Raw genomic sequence first — 17,230 nt, forward strand, 5'->3', positions numbered from 1 at the left:
CCGTTAGTCATTCAAAGGGGCGCTCCACTCCCACAGGATTTAGGATCTAGACATGGATGATACCATCCCTTCACCTTAGAAATCCATATCCTTGAATGTCTTCACAACCCCTGCTCCTCCAAAGCAGTGTTCAGCTCCTTCTACCCTTTCCTATCATTTTTCCTCACTTCTTAAGAGCTAAGCAGGCTTTCAAATTATTTGATCAGTTGGCATTGCTACATAATTGCCAGTCAGCCACAGAAATTAATACAGCCTTGTTGTACACAAGGGATCCCATGCTGCATAATGTAAATCTAACGTGCCAGAGTACACAGAGCAATAGACATAAATAAGTACATTCAACCAAGTTTATTTTATCTTTCTAATAGTCTTTCTGATTTTTTGGGTAAGTCTACACAGCAATGTATCCTATGGTTCGTGGGACTTGAGTCAGCTGACCCACGTGAGGGAATCCTGGGCTTGAGCATCTATCCGACATTTTAACCCTAGGTTAAAGGATTATCTAACCCGTGCTTGAACCAAAGTAGCCGGTTCCTAACACCCACACCCCCCACCCAGTGCTGACACTCTAGACCTACAAACCTATTGCACTGTGGGAAAACTCCTAACTGTGACGGTGCGATGGATGGGACTCAGGTGCCCACAAGAAGCACAGGTACCTAAATTGCATAATTATCTCCTTTGGTGGCTGTCTCAGTGGAATGGCTGCAGTTTGAGAAGGCTTTATACTGATCTGCCATCTAATCTGAGAACTGGGCTCTCCTCTTCTAGGCTAAGTCACACTGGCCGCCCCTGCTCTGAGGATAATTGGAACGTCAGTCTCCAGGGCTGTCAAGCTATTAACATGAAATATTGTGATTCTTAATTTTTAAACTGGGCTGTTCAATGAAGGGGTTTTTGTTTGGTTTTTTATTTTGTCTCTTTTGAAGTTACAGAGGAAAAACACGCTCCCCCCCCCACCCAGGCTGCCGTGGAGCAGAGAAGTGCAGCCCCAGGTCTTGGAGTGCAGTGTGCTCCAGTATCCCCTGTGGATCCCTTATTCCTGCCCCTGCCACACCTGGGAAGACGGGCATAAGGGATTCCCAGGAGGAGAAGTTTCGGGATTGGCTCCCACTCACTGCCCTCACAGTGCACACGCAGCCCCCGGAAGGTGGGGGAGGGACAGACTGGGAGCAAGGGGGAGAGCAGAATGGGATCAAGCAGCTGCTTTGCAGGCAGGGAAAGTGGCAGAGCTCCAGGCTCAGCACAGCTGGGGGAGTGATGACTCCCAACACCCTGGCAACTGGGAGCCACTTCTGCCCCACCACCTTTGCTCTCTGCTAAAGGACAGCAGCGAGGAGGAGCCTGAGACACTGATGCTGTGGGAAGGTTTTAGGATTGGCTCCCACACGCCGCCCTGACAGTGCACGCTGCCTATACACCCCCGCATGCACAGCCCCAGGAGGGACAGGGGGCCAGAGAGAGACCAAGTGGCTGCCCTGCAGGGAGCGGGAGGGGCGCTGGACTCATCCTTCCCCAGCTACACAGAGCCCAGAGCTCTGCCACTCCCCGTACCTGCAGGGCATCTGCTTAGTCCCTGCTCCGCTCTCCTGCCCTTGCTCCCAGGCCCCCTCTGGGACTGCGTGCACAGGGTTGCCCGGGCAGCATGCATGAAAACCTGGTTGTGCACTCTGACCAGGAAGCAGCTCTATTTGCAAATAGCGTCTTCTGATCCATCTCCATTGAAAATCCTGCAGGCTCTCTCATAGCATGCTCGCAGACCAGCGTTCAGCAGACAATGGGTTAATGCTGATCTGAGCTGCTGCTGTTTGCAAAGGGAGATGTGGCTTCCATTTGCAATAGAGTACAACAGACTGCACCACATACTGTCAGCATAGAGAGAACTAAGCAAGTTGTATCCCAGAGATCCTTGGGGCATCTGGAAATCTACTGGGACCCGAGTCAAACTGGGGCCATGTGCACACAGGAAAGCAATAGGGCTTGGACCCTAGGTCACAGCTTAACATGGGCTTGGACCCTCCAGCCCTGCAGGGTCCTGGGACCCTAGATTCGAGGCGTAGGTTAGCACAAATGGTGTGTGGATGCAAGGGGGCAGGGTGTCAGGCTTGGGCCCAGGCTTACACTGCTGTGTAGACATACGGTGCTTTGTTTAATGATTGAGGGTAACTGCCAAAGGAAAGCTGTGGAATCAAATCTGGTGGGATGTAGTCCATGAGAGGATCACTCACTTAAAGAAGCAGTCCTTATAAGAGCACATAATTAATTTCATTTGCTTTTGTACTATAAACACCAGAGTTAGCCACACATTACAATCACAGCTTAGTTACATTACCTGTATTCTGTTGAGTTCTACAACTGGCCCATGCTGACGATCTCTCACCATAGTTGCTTGCACAACCTTTCTGAAAGCTGCCTCCTAAAAAATAAAAATATAAAAAATTATACATCATAGAGCAGTGCAAAAATTACAATACAATTCTAAATCTGTGGGCATTTCAGATTTAAACATATGCTTAATTCCACTCGGGGGGATGGGGGTGGGGAATACAACAGAGATTTACCACAGAACAAGAAAACTTGCATCTTGCTGTCTTACTCCTCAGGAAGATCCTATCAATAACAAGGAATAGATTGCACAAGAAACTGTTCCTTAGTGTCAAGCTGTCTGGAGTTTCTCAGGAGTGTGGGTACCAACCTCAGGGCAGACTGTGAAGAAGCAGGGCACAAACCCCAAACTGGCTGTGAGTTCTATACTTAGATTTCACCAACCAAGTATCAAGGGTGAACTCCTCAAGCACTGTAAGATCCTTACCATGGAGTCAGACAGTCCCCTTGGACACTCAAGTCTATCTTGCCACCTAAGCAAGCTTGCTTTTGTGACAGATGGCCCCTTATACCAAAAATTACAACAATATTCAGGTTACTCCCAGTTCCAAAGGACCAGTCACTTACCCCAGGTCAATTTCACCCTAGTTCTCTCACCAAAGACAACCCTTGTAGCCAATCCTATAATAAACTAACTAAAGATTTATTAACTAAGAAAAATAAATGAGAGTTATTTACCAGGTTAAAGCAGGTGAACACACACACACACACACACACACACACACTATAGTATTAGTTCCAAAAGGTAATACAAGCTGCTATAATATGAAAGCTCTACACGTCCTTTAGGGCCAACCCACACTAAGAAGCTGGTGATCCCTTGCTTATGCTTAGAAATCTTCGCCCTTCAGAGTTCAAGCAGCATAGAGATAATTTCTTCTTGACAAAGATTTTTATTCCCTTCCCCTCAGAGTTCAAGCTGATGCAACAAGTGCTTGCGTACATCTCTTCCGGGGGGGGGGGGGAGGGCGGAAGAGAGCAATCAATTAAGTCTTTTGTCCACTGTTGTTCCACAACAGTTTGTCTGGTGTCTATGGGCCTTCTTTTATTATGCAGGAGATGACACCTCTTTTGGTAAACTAGTAATGCTTCTCTCCTGACTAGGTTTACAGTTTCAGAGCAAATACATTTATACTTACCAAGCAAACACTTTAATATTACCTTATAATATCTGTATCCCACGTTAAACACTACATGCATTTTTATAAATCTAATACCTATTTTAACAGTACTAACACACAGGTGAGCCAGACTGGTCTCCAGCTATTATTCCTGGGGGAATTCTTAATTAAAATTAAATCAAAATTAAAAATTCTGCAAAATTCTCCATATTTTATTTGTCAAAACACCACAATATAATCATGCCAGTTTCAATTATTTTGGCATGTTATTTCAAAATATCTGTCAGCAAGTATGTCTGAAACCATACAGACTAAAAAAAGATTCTGGTAAGTTTTACTAGGCATATTAATACAGAACTTTGAGTAATTCATGTAAATTACAATACAGAACTGTATTTCCCGCACCTGTCATAAGGAGTGCAAAGGCTTGGGGGAGTCAGGGGTAACGGAGGATCTGATAGAGAGGCAAGGAGCCAGGAGTGAACCTGGAGGGTTGTTGGGTCGGGGCAGGAGAGTCTGGAATAGGATTTTTGGGGTGGAGGTAGCGGCAAGATTGTTAGGGAGTTGGAGAACCTTCCCTGTGTACATCTGGCCTGACCCAAAGCGTCTCCCATTCAGACAGGCACATGTGCCCCTGTCCCCACACACCCATCCCATGGGTCACTGCAGCCTCCTTCTCCCCCATCCCCATGTGTCCCTGCAGCTCCCCCATCACAATGTGGCCTTGCACCCCGACTCCCATCCAGCCCCTGGCTCAATGCTGTCACCCCATAAACTCCTGAGCCCACACCCCAATCTGTCCCCCCCACTAGCCATTCTGAACTCCAGTCTAAGACACACACCCCAGCAGCCCTGTGTACCCCACTCTGTATGTCCAAGCCTGGATCCATGGGCAGGGTGCTGTGATGAACTTCTACTCCTGGAAGAATTCTGTGCCATTGTGCATGCACAGAATTTTTTCCCCCTCACAGAAGATACATTCTGCCCCAGAAGTGCTGCAGCTCTGCCTTCTGCCCACCAGAAGCTGGGGTGGTGCCAGAACAGCCAGCAGCATGTATGCAGGTTATTGTTCTGGCACCACAGCAGCTTCTGACGGGCAAAAGGCAGAACTGCAGCACTTCTGGGGCAGAATATATTTTCTACAGAAAAAAATGGAACACATGAATTCGGCACACTCAAGACAGAGACTTTAAGCAGCAGTACAATAAGGGCTGTCCATGTACCCTGCATGTCCTCTTGCCTCTAACCCGACCCTCTGTTCCTTCACACTGGAATCCTGATGACATTAGACACCAAGTAGTGGGGATAGAGGGTGGATTGTAGAATATATATGTGTATAACAAATCTAAGAGCCACAGTTACTGTACAGGTAAATAACACTTTCTTCATGGAGTGTTTGTAGACATATATATTCTACTTTGTGTGATTACTAAGCAGTCCAATGGTGGTGGAAACTCAGAAGTTACTTAAACAAGAATGGAAGAACATGTTTTCCGAAGTGAGTGTCTGCTCTGGAAGCTTCTACAGTCGCATAGTATCAAACAAACATGTGAAAAGAGAACCACACTGCTTCTCTGCAGGTGTCTAATAGGGACATTACTGGGGAGGCCACAAATGCAGCTTGAGCCCTCGCAGAAAGAGTAGTAATTCTCTCCGATGGGGTGACATTTGCAAAGTCATAACAAGTTTGTATACATGAAGAAATCCAATTTGATATACCCTCATGGCAGTGACCATTTATCCTCCCATTTTTTTCAGCATAAGATAGAAACAGTTTAGAAGAGCGCCTAAAAGGTTTAGTCCTGTCAATGTAAAGAGATAAAGCCCTGCAGATGTCAAAAGTATGCAACCTCTCTTCCTCCTTACAGGCGTGCAGTTTAAGAAAAAAGACTGGTAGATGTATCAACGGATTTAAACAGAATTCCAACACCACTTTTGATAGGAATTTCAGATAAGGCTGTAAGGCTATGTTGTCCTTATACAAAAAATTGTATATGGGTTCATACCAAAGCCTGAAACTCACCTACTCTCCTAGATGATATCACTATTAAGAATGCAGTTGTAGCAGACAAATGCAAAAGGAAGCACATGGCTAAAGGCTCTAAGGGTGGCCCTATGAATATTTACAAGACCAAATTAATGTTCCAAGAGGAAAGTGGAGTTTTAACCAGCGAGTAGACTAATTAGTCCTTTCAAGGATCTCCCAGCCAGAGTGAGATATAAACAGACTAGTCTTGAATAAATGGATGGAAGGCTGAGATGGCTGCCAGATGGACTTTTAATAAGCTTCAGTGACAGATGTGACTCCTTCAGTTATAGCAGGTAGTTCCAAAAGGTCCTGAATGTGCATGGAGACAAGTGGTGGCAATATGTCCAGATCAAGAACCTCTTCCACTTAGTGAGGGAGGTCATTTTAGTGGAATGCTCCCTACCAATTAACACATTTCGAACCACCTAATAACAGATTTTCTACAGCTGTTAGCCACTGAGTATCCACATTATGAGGTGGAAGCTGCATGGATTAGTGTGCAACACCTGGTTGTAATCTTGCAATATTATGTCCTGGAGGACGAATAATGTGAATTAAGATTGGATTGACAGATTCTGCAGGTCTAAAGTACCAATACTGTCTTGGCCAAGCTAAAGCTATGAGAATCATCATCTCATCATCCATCATCTATCTGATTGGAGACTCTGAGTATCACTATAGAACTAGGTAGCTCCCCTCTCCCTCTCCTCCCTCCCACCTCCCAGGGCAGTAGGAATAGATCTGTCACGGAGCCATGGAACAAGAAGCAGCTGCAGCTGCACTGTGTTGTGTCTGTCACTGATCTCACTATGAAAATCCCCCATCTTCTTTGACACTGATTTTTTTTCTTTACCACAACAAATTTCAACAAACTTTCTGCTGAGGCAAACCGGGAGGACATTCTGCACCCATCAAAGGTCTGAGAACTTGAGGGGGATGATGTTTTGCCTGCAGAAGTTCTACAAGTGGCTTGCCTCCAAACACAGGAGATCTGATCTTGTCCCATCCTGTTTGAGGTAAAACATTGCAGTCATATTGCCCATCATTACTTGTATGGTGACGCCCCAGAGAGATGGAAGAAAAAAATTGGTATGCACAGTAAATGGCCCTCAGTTCTAGAACATTTATATGAAGAGCTGCCTCTCAAGTGGACTAGAGATCTTGATTATGCACTCCATTCAGGTTTGCCCTCCAGCCTATGGTGGATGCATCTGTCATTAATGTCTTTGATGGTAAAGGAGGAGATTAGGGTAGCTGCTTGCAGACATTTTCCAGACTCATCCACCAGCTTAATTATGAGAGGACTTGCGCAGGCATATGAATCAGCATGTCCATGGATGTATGCCTGAATGATATACAGACTTCAACCAGCTTTGCACGTATTGCAGCTGAAGTGGGACATGCGAAGTCATGCACATGCAGGATGCCATGTGCCCCAGAAATCTGAGGCATGTTCCAACTTGTCAGATAAAAGCATAGTTGGTGCACAGGGAGAGAATGGAATGGACTCTCTTGAGACAGATAAGCAGTTGCCAAGTTAAGAAGAGATGGGTTGAGAAGGTTTTGAACAACTAGAGCTCTCAAGGAAGTAGTCAAATCTGCTACTTGGATTAACATGAGGACAATCTTCAGCTAGGGAATTTGTTCCTCTTCCTAGATGGATTAGGGGCTAGCCAATAATAAAGTGGAGGCCTACATTCTTTCCTTTTGGGGGCAGGCATGTAAACATCTAAATATCTCAGGGGTGCACATAAATCCCTAGGGGTGTGCAAGGCCTCAGACTTCCCGCTGAAAAAAAAAAAGACTGCACCCCTCAAAGGGATGGTCCTTAACTGTTTCCGCACTTCTTTAGGGATGCCAGAAGTTTGCAGTCATGAGATCTTTCTCATTAGTACAGCCATTGCCATGGATCATGTTGAGACCTGTTTGAAGAGATGTTTTGGTGACAAGCTGGTCCTGGACTATGACAGAAGAACTCCTCTCTGGGCTCTTTGGGAAGTTTGTCAGAAAATTCTGAGGAAATTTCCAAAAAGTCATATTTAGAGAGAACCACCTTGTAATTCTCATCTGTAAACTTATGTGGAGTAGCTCTTTCTTCCCAAGCAAGTTGAGCTTTTTTTGGCTTTGTCTCTGGGACTGTGCTTCTGTTGTCCTCACCTGGTCCTCTCAATTGAAGTTGTTACTACCAGGAACCTCGCACCAGATGGGAGAAGAATTGTTTGAAATCCTATGCACCCTACAGCAACAGTCAGCCCTTATTTTAAAAAAAATAAAATAAAGTGGGTGGTATGAAGGCTGGTTCTGGACAAAAATTTGATTCTGCTAAACAGCCTCTCATTTTTAGGCAGTGTCACTCTACTAGGAAAAGCCTGTCAGATGTGGTTGAGTGTTCCCCACAGCCACACACAAGACTGCTGTGAAATGACCCAGCCACTGGGTCTCTCTCCAGGTGTTTCAAGCCTGTGAAGCCTGGACAAAGCCCAGCCATTGCCCCATTTTTGGGTCCCTAGACACACTTTCAGGTTGCAGACCCTATGTCTGGCATAATGTTGGGACAACTGGGACTACAAATTTACCCTAATTGTGAGTTTAACTGTAAGTGACATTTTATGAACTTTCAGTCACAATAACCTGTCACAACAAAGGTTGATGGAAAAAGATAACAAAGGGAGACAAAAACTGAATTAGTCCACACAGCAAGGTCTACTGATAGAACTCAAGGACCATGTTAAGATCATGCCTGATAAACAAGAGATGTGAGAGATCAGAAATCAGTAAACCAAAATTAGTGTGTCAGAAATTAGGCCTAATTAGTGGACAAAATAATAAGCGGACGGGCAATTCTGTCCATCCCTCCTTTCTGGGGTCCTCAAAAAGAGACTTTGGGGGGAAAGCTAATGGACTACAACACTGGCTAATTGAAAGATGAGAGAAGGGGAAGGAGCAAGCTTCACTATCATGGATGACACCCCACCGTCTCCTTTACCCTGATCCTGAAAGATGCCCTGACCAGGCCAGAGAGAGGAAGCCAAATGACATTGCCACCTTCATCAACTCTGGCTGAATCCTGAACAGCACCTGGTACGAGAGACTGTGTCTCTCTCCTTCCCTCTCTGACCCACATTCTTTTCCTTCCCCATCTTATTTCTTCTCTTTCCTATCTCTCTCCTTTCTTCCTTCTGTCTAATAAGAGCCTGTCTTAGTCAACCAAAACTGCATATTTTGCAACACCGCTGTAACCGGAAAGGTCAGCTAAAACAATGCCCTACACACCCCAATGCTGGTACAAGTTTGCCAGGTCTCCAAGTGGCTGATAAGACCATGTGCTGTGTTTTGCCAGCAGTAAGACTGCAAGTGAAAAATCATCAGAGACAGAAGGTGCATTTTCTATCTTTGCTAAACAAGAGGGCTTTTCCTTCTAAAAACTCTCTCCAGCTAAAGGGAAAGGGAACAAGGGGTGTTCAAATTGAAATCTTATTTAATAATTTGCATTTTAAATGCTTTAATGCTTTTTCTTTTTGCACCTTAATAAAAGGTGAAAAGTTTTTTTTATGGTGAGTCTTCCATGGTACTAGGCAGGTTGTAGTTTCTGTTTACCAAACCCAAAATCTTATTGAACATTAAAACTGTTTAATGTTGGCAAGTGAGTGGGTTAACACCTTTGACTCTCTGGGCCTATATATACCATGTAAATTAACTCACCTTCATCCTCCTGAGAGCTGGATCCTGCTATCCAGCTGCCTGGTCCCTGGGTCCAGTACTGACTCCCCCCTTGCTTAAACACACATTCTCCCCGACTCCACTCAAAGGTGTGAGCCTTCAAGTTTTACAGTTTAACTCTCTCAAAAGGCACATAGACATTGTAAAGCATAGATACATGGACACTGACATTTAGTGCAGATTCTAGCACCACTCTTTTACTCAACAGATAAAGCACAAGAGACTGTTCATGTTCTGACTTCATTCAGGCTGAAATGCATTTATCACTGCACACCTCCATTGTATTAATTAGCTAAACACCAAGTTTCTGCATCTGAAATTCAAAAACCAATGTCGCTCCTTGGAAGAAGTCCATTTAGTTTTACTCTCTCAAGGTAAGTTCTACTAAATATTCTAGGAGAACTCAACTAAATTAGAACAGAAGACTTAAAATTTAATAACTAACTGATAGCAGCAGCCTACCCATTCCCTACAGAATAAGACAAATCAAGTTGTCAAATTCCGCTTGCCACCTGAAATTATAACTGATGTATTATTTATATTGCTCACGCATGAGCTAAGATACAAAGCTCTAGTCCATTTTCTTCAGAAAATATTTAGACTTTGTATATAATTACAATTACCACAAATTAAGATTGTCTTTGAAAATTCAAATATAAATCCTGATAAATACCTTTCCCTGCGATATCAGAATTCCCCGTAGAGTATCAAACCCAATAGAGGGTCCCTGGCCAGTTTCATCAAGGCGTCCTTCGAGATCAAACATGGGAATACAAGGACAAAATAGTTCAGAGATGTGATGCAGTAACAACAGTCTGTTTCTCAATGCAATTATTGGTATTTCCTGTAGATGGTTGTACTCCATAGGAACCTATGATAGAACAATTATATTGTTAAGATTGAACACATTTAGTTTCTGTATGTGCACGGAACAATTTACAGATTAATAATTTATTAAGTAAAGGAATACAAGAAGAATTTGGTTTTAAGAAATTAAGATATTTGCTTATTTTGGACTGTCAGCACTAAAGACAGCATGAGTTCACTTATATATAAAACATTTTTCTAGCATCACTAAACTGAAAAGATTTTAAAAGGGTTATACGTGACTTTGGAATGTGGAAGTAGTAATTATTTTTATCACTTCAGATTTTAGAAGTCCTCCTATAGGGGACTCTTATCTGTACATCTGATCCAGTCTATTGTACATGATGGGCAAGAGCAGCAATGGAGTGACATCAACATTATAGTGGTGGAAGAAAAAGTGAAGGAAAATATTAAAAAAGTGGCCTTTCAAACCCAAAGGGAGCAGTGAAAGTTCCACTAAAACAAAGGGGGGAAAAGTCATCAAACTTTCATAGCATTAGCTGAAAGCCGCACTTGAATTTCTTTTGACTTTCAAACTAAATTAATGATGGTAGCTAAAAGACAAAAGTTATTTCTGCCTAGAATAGTGGAATCCCTCTGTTTGAATTTGGGAAGAGGGACAGGAGCAACAGAGGGAGATCTTAACAAAAAGCAATTAAAGCCTTGATCCAAAGCTAGAACTATGCATTTTCTTAGTTATTTAGAAAGGAAAAACAGCTACTGCAAAGTTTTAATAACTGCATTAACTAAATTTCAGTATCCAACTTTACTAAAGCAAAATCTTACTTGGGTAGGAAGCTTGCCAGCATTAGCAGGTTTACTAGTCGACCAGGCTAAAGTATGTGCTGACCCACAGGCAACTCTGTTTATTTTTTTACCCTGAAGTGCTGCAACCAACCGGGGTCTTTGAATAGCATTAGTTGTCCCATCTCCAAGCTGCCCTTCATCATTATCTCCCCACGTGTACACTTCACCTAAACCAACACAAACATGTTTACTTTCCTCAGAAAGAAGAATGAAAATCAAATTTATTTCCTGTGAAATTCACTGCGACAGGGACCACCTTTTTGTTCTCTGTACAGCAGCTAGCACAATAGAGTCCTGCTCCATGACTAGGGCTCCAAGCCGCTACAAACAAAAAATATTGTTATCTCCATGAAGGAAACACCCAGAATTACTAATCAATCAGAACTGGGACCCCATTATGCTAGCTGCAGTACAAACATGTATAAAGACATGTCCACTGCCCGGTTTACAAACTCATTTAAGTATCTAAAACACAAGGAGGAAATTGGGAAGCAGGACAAGAATTACAGTGATAGAAAACACTACTTGCTGTCTATATTTGATGGTTCCATGGCAGACCAGACTGGTGAAATTAAAGGAAAGCTTAGCCACTGTGCATGCCTACTTTGTAATATTTCACCAGCATTTTTGTAAACTTGCTAATTAAATGCAGAAACAAATCTACTAGAAGAAACATTTAATAATTCAAACAACACACTAAAATGAAAGTAAGCTGCTCTGTAAGACATGACTGTTTGCTTCCATACTTCATTTACCAAGTTAAACATTTCAGCAAGTTGAAGAGACTTCCTAGGTAACAGAAAAGTTTAGTGCACTCATTTAAAGCTCAACAAATTTGCAATTACTGTTAACGCTATATGTTTTTCTTTAGAGCATCTCAAACGTTTTATGAAACTTAGCTTTTATTTTTTTCCCCACTAAGTGACTGAAAACCTTGAAATTGCATGCATGCCCTTTTAGATCACCAATACAAACCGAGATTTGTTGCTTGGGAAGTATGCAAACATGTCAGTGCACAAAAGGAGGGCAGGTTGTGACCCATTAAAAATGTTGATCCATCAGATTTCAGACTTTTTTTAAATGTTTCATTTTTCAAAATAAAGTTTATTAAGAACGACTAAAATATTTATTCGCTATACCATCTTCAGTGCAGCAAACACAGTGCAAAGAGCCAGTAGCTATTGCGATGACTTTCTTTCCTTGCAGCCCTTGTACTTGTCGAGGTCTTCTCACATGGTCATCAGATCCATGGCCTAATCGATGATAATCTCCTTTACCCCTGCATATAGATAACATAACTAGTACAAACATTTTTCCTCAACCACACACTTATAAAAGGACTTTTTCAGATTTGTAAATTTTAACTCGATAAAAATCATAATACTTCGTCTTCAGGTAAGACTGGACAACTTTAAAAGCTGACCTGGTTGTTAGTAGATTGGGGACCAAAGACCAATTAGTACTCAGTCACCATTATACGAGAAACTAGTGTTTTAGGCTAAGATTTACAAATATAGGCCAAATGTGAATTCATTATCATGAATACTTCTTTCCACATAGACCAATAACCAAACTTATGCTAAATATTTAGTATACAACTTAGGACTCTGTCTCCAAATATGTCAAATGTGAGGCAGCGAGAGGGAAACCCTCATATCGTCCTTTGTTCCTATTCTATTGATGTGGCTTTGCTTACACAATCACAGATGTTTATTGTTTTTTGTATACCATATATAAATATGTAATATACATACATTATTAATTAGACATCACCACAACATACACAAACTGCCATATAACTCTGACCAACTCTCCTCCATTCTATCCACTAACGCATTATTTCAGTGCTAACATTCCAGCACTGTAGCGCACCTGACATATAAATATCTTGTGATGCCGGCTACGACAGTGCCATGGAAACGCCTGTTCTCACTTTCAGGTCACACTGTACTTAAGAAGAGGGCAGCATTATCTCCCATAAATGTAAACAAACTTGTTTCTCTTAGTGATTCGCTGAACAAGAAGTAGGACTGAGTGGACTTGTAGGCACTAAAGTTTTACATTGTTTTATTTTTTAATGCAATTATGTAACCAAAAAAATCTACCTATTTGTAAGTTGCACTTTCATGATAAAGAGACTGCACTATAGTACTTATATGAGGTGAACTGAAAAATACTATTTCTTTTATCATTTTTACAGTGCAAATATTTGTAATAAAATTAATATAAAGTGAGCACTGTATACTTTGTATTCTGTGTTGTAACTGAAAGCGATATATTTGAAAATGTAGAAAAACATCCAAAAATATTTAATAAATTTCAATTGCTATTCTATTGTTTAACAGTGTGATTAAATCGCAATTAATTTTTTTGAGTTAATTGCGTGAGTTAACTGTGATTAAATTGACAGCCCTAATATTTACTGCAAATTCAAAACACATACCAGGTATATACTGCTCCGGACTTAGTAAGAGCCACAGAGAATTGTGATCCACATTCCACTTTAACCACTCCAAGGCCTGTGAGGGAATCAATCTGGGAAAACAGGATTAAATGCAACTAGATTGACTGAGACAAGGTGGGTGAGGTAATATCTTTAATGGACCAACTTCTATTGGCAGAGGAGACAGGCTTTCAAGCTGCACAGGGCTCTTCTTCAGGTGTGGAAAAAGAAATCAGTGTGTCACAGCTAAATACATAGCAGGACAGATTGATAGACTGATTGAACAGCCTTTCTGCAGTTTGCAGTACTGTACGTGCACCTTTAACTGAACTCAATGTATATGCTGTTCACAAGTCATATTTTGCAAAACTTTTCACTCCTTCCAGTTTTTAAGTTTTGTTTAAAATTAGAGTTAAATCTTAATTTTTTTATATTTTTTTTTAAAGCCAAGATCAGGGAAATGGGTAAAATTTTACATAGCATACTCTGCCGTCTCCTCTCCTCAGTCTAGGGGATAAGGATATTTAACATATGAATAACAGCACTACCACCATATAGCAATATTATTCATGCTATCAGATATCTGTATGGTCTTCAACTCGATATTTTAAGACATTCCAAGTCAACTATACATTCATATGTAGCAAATTACAATAAAATGGGATGTTGAGCTTAATCAATTTTTGTTCCTTTCTGGGGTTTGGGGTCACCCCATTTACTGGTACAGTATATAAATTCAAAGATATGGTATGTGCCTGTGGAGATGTCAGGAGATTCTACTCACTTGAGAGATTCTCTAAACTTAAAATTAGGAATACCACAGGAAGCAACAATATTGCTGAAAGCGAAAGAAAAACTAAGTGCAACCCTTGTAACTCAGACATACAAGCACAAGGCTATATTACTAGTCAGTGTGCCTGACTGAGCTACCTCCGTGGAAACCACCAGGAAAACCCTTCTCTCTAAAGACAAGGGGAATCTTCTGCAAATTGGTAACTCGCTTTTCATTATTCTTCTCTAAAATGAGTGCATTTTAACTGATGTAAAATATAAATACCTTCATTGGTACTTTACAGCCATCACTGCCTCCTCTCCCAAGTTTTCCATAATCTCCATCACCCCATGACCAGACAGTATCATCATCAGTCAAGCACAATGTCTGTGCATCTCCACTACCACAGGCTATGTCGATCACACGATAGCCCTGCAATGCTTCCACCTGAAAGACAGTCACCATTTTTTGTTTACAATAAGAAGTCTCAACTTTTTAATTTCAAACAGTAAGTCAAATAAAAACAGTCAACTTGCAGGAACTCTTTATTGAGAACTGAGGGTGTGATAACAGCTCAGGACCACATCAATGATTGAAGTCATGGACACTCAAGGAAAGTTTAGTATTTTCATCCCAACAAAAGATGACTAACAATGTACCATATATATTTTAAATACTTGGGTTATTCCTTTTATTTTGATCAAGTAAATTCTCACTACAGTTAACAAAAAATAGAAAAAACTGCTGCTGAAATATTTAAGGTAACCAAGGAATAGGTTTTATGAACTTCAATTTCTGGTTTCTGATTTTTATCGTGTATTACATAAACTGAATAAAAATGCATGTTTGCAAATAGCTATTTGCTGGTTTATAATATTCAAGCATCCAAACAAGAGTATGAAACTAGTCAACATTGTATCTTCTGAAATGCTAACCTTCACACTGTAATAGTCGAGTACAGATGATAAAATGAACTGTCAGTTCAAGTGTCAAGTAATTCTGTAGGAGAACTAACAATCTAAATTTAAGTTATTAAAGGCTAGTTACCATGAGATTGTGAAGTCTGAATTATTGCTAGCCAGCTAATCAGGATATCTAACTTTCTTGGATTTATTTTTTTATTCCAAATTGCAAATAATGTCCTTTATACATTTAAAAAAAAACCTCTTCAGAAAGGATCAAATCACACATATCTACATCCATCATGAATATTTACTTTAGAAACTCCTCTAACAACATTATAACCGTTAACAATACTAGTTAACAAAAACATTTTTCTCTTAATAGTATTTCAGTATTGGATTCCCAGAATTAAGTACACAATTATACAACAACAAAAATCAGTTGCAATTGTTCTTATTGCTTATCGCTTCATCGACAGACATTTTTTTCAAGCTGGAAGAGGGGAGCGAAGGGAAGAAAAGGGAGTAGCATGCATAAGATAGAGGGAAATGCCTGCTCATTTTCAGAAAGAATAGGGAAGCACTGGTAGGACTTACAGCAGAAGAGCTATTGGTGAGGAAGTGACATTTTATTTACTAGAGTAAGGGACAGAGCCTATTTGGACGGTTGAATTTTGTTTAGACAATCAGAAATTATTTCTGTTTCTTGTATGGGAGGTCAATTTTTTTTAAGCAGTGTGTGTGGATGAGTTCCAATGGCCAGCTCCAGCCCTTATTATGAGCATCAGCTGCTGCTGCACGCTTTGCATTTATTTGTTCCTCTGCTGCAATGCAGTTCCTTTACTAGTGCTTGCTGGTAAAGTTTGTAGTTGCATTTTATTTAACCCATTCCTATCTCTTAAAACAAAATGGTAAATTCATTCTCATTTTCTCTAAACATTTCTACCTTTATTCTTTATATGCAAAAATTAAAAAAAAGCAAAATATTTAGAACACACATTCAAACTGCAGGTGATTAATTCAAACAGTATCTTCTCACCAGTTTGGGTTTTAGCTGATCCTCACTATCTCCATGCCCAAGGCGTCCATATCTCCCCTTTCCCCATGTATAAAGATCCCCTGCTGCAGTAATACATGCACTGTGTGCTCCACCAGCAGCGATGTCAACTACTTCTATCCCTCGCAGAGACTCAATTACACGAGGACGATCACAAGGACTGAAATAGAATAGTTTGAACAGACAAAAAAAATTGAATAAAATGTTCCAATTAAGTAATATACATAACTAGCAACTCCCTGGAATCCTTTCGCTCATTTTGAAATATTACTTATTTCTGGTAATTTTCCTAAAGAAAATAAGTATGAAAAACATCATTCAGAATAATCCTATTCTTATAGGTTCACACAGGCTAGAAGTATTTACCAACATATTTTATCAATGAGTTTCCATGTGCATAATTTAGGCTAAGATTTTTACTAAACTGACTTTTACTAAAAATATCCATGACAAAATGGGGAACCTGAGCAGCTGTGGGTGGCCTGGGAGGTCCAGGGACCCCCACCACCTGTGGGGGTTTGGAGCTGCAGGGTCCCCCTCTTCTGGCAGCTCGGAGCTCCGGGGGTCCCCATTTCCCCCAGGGAGGCGGAGAGCAGCAGGGGTCCCCTGCCGCCCACGGAGGCAGAGAGCGGTGGGGGTTCCCTGCCACGCGGCTCTCTGCTTCCCCGGGTGGAGCAGGTCTCCTGCCGTCCCTCCATTCCTCCTTAGGCTGCAGGGGCCCTGCAGCTCCCAACCTGCACTGGCTGAAGTCATGGAGGTCTCTGGAAGGCACGGATTCCGTTACCTCTGTGATTAAATCGCAGCCTTATGCATAATTGTGGCTCATAAGCATATAGTCACTTACTGTGCAAGAATACTTTTAACATTTTCATTTAGACTGTGAAGTATCACTTAAACACCTCAAAACTGTTCAGACACCTGTGTGTCATTTCAGCTAATTGGTCCTACTATAACTTCCCAGATAAAACCAATATAGTAGTAATGGCTTAATTAAAACAAAGGAGTCAAAACATTTATCTCCAAAAATGAATCAATGTTCACTAAAAACACAATTTAACATATTGTGATGAAATTGCTAGTGTAAAATGTACTACGATTCCCTACCAGATGGAATCAGAACTGCCCTA

The 17,230-nt window shown here is 41.2% G+C and overlaps 1 protein-coding gene across 4 annotated transcripts in view; it reads right to left on the reverse strand.

Moving 5' to 3' along the window:
• Nucleotides 1–17,230, reverse strand: part of HERC2 (HECT and RLD domain containing E3 ubiquitin protein ligase 2) — a 201,145-nt gene that overhangs the window by 13,263 nt on the left and 170,652 nt on the right. For all 4 annotated transcript variants that reach the window (XM_039525659.1, XM_039525664.1, XM_039525678.1 and 1 more), the window contains 7 exons: nt 16,086–16,263; nt 14,430–14,591; nt 13,373–13,464; nt 12,069–12,208; nt 10,909–11,096; nt 9,929–10,126; nt 2,333–2,416 (listed from right to left, as the gene is read on the reverse strand). In XM_039525659.1, coding sequence (XP_039381593.1) covers nt 2,333–2,416; nt 9,929–10,126; nt 10,909–11,096; nt 12,069–12,208; nt 13,373–13,464; nt 14,430–14,591; nt 16,086–16,263 — 1,042 coding nt within the window. The remainder of the gene's footprint in view (nt 1–2,332; nt 2,417–9,928; nt 10,127–10,908; nt 11,097–12,068; nt 12,209–13,372; nt 13,465–14,429; nt 14,592–16,085; nt 16,264–17,230) is intronic.

Source organism: Mauremys reevesii, linkage group 1 (assembly GCF_016161935.1).
Source record: "Mauremys reevesii isolate NIE-2019 linkage group 1, ASM1616193v1, whole genome shotgun sequence".
In the NCBI taxonomy this organism is placed as follows: domain Eukaryota; kingdom Metazoa; phylum Chordata; order Testudines; family Geoemydidae; genus Mauremys; species Mauremys reevesii.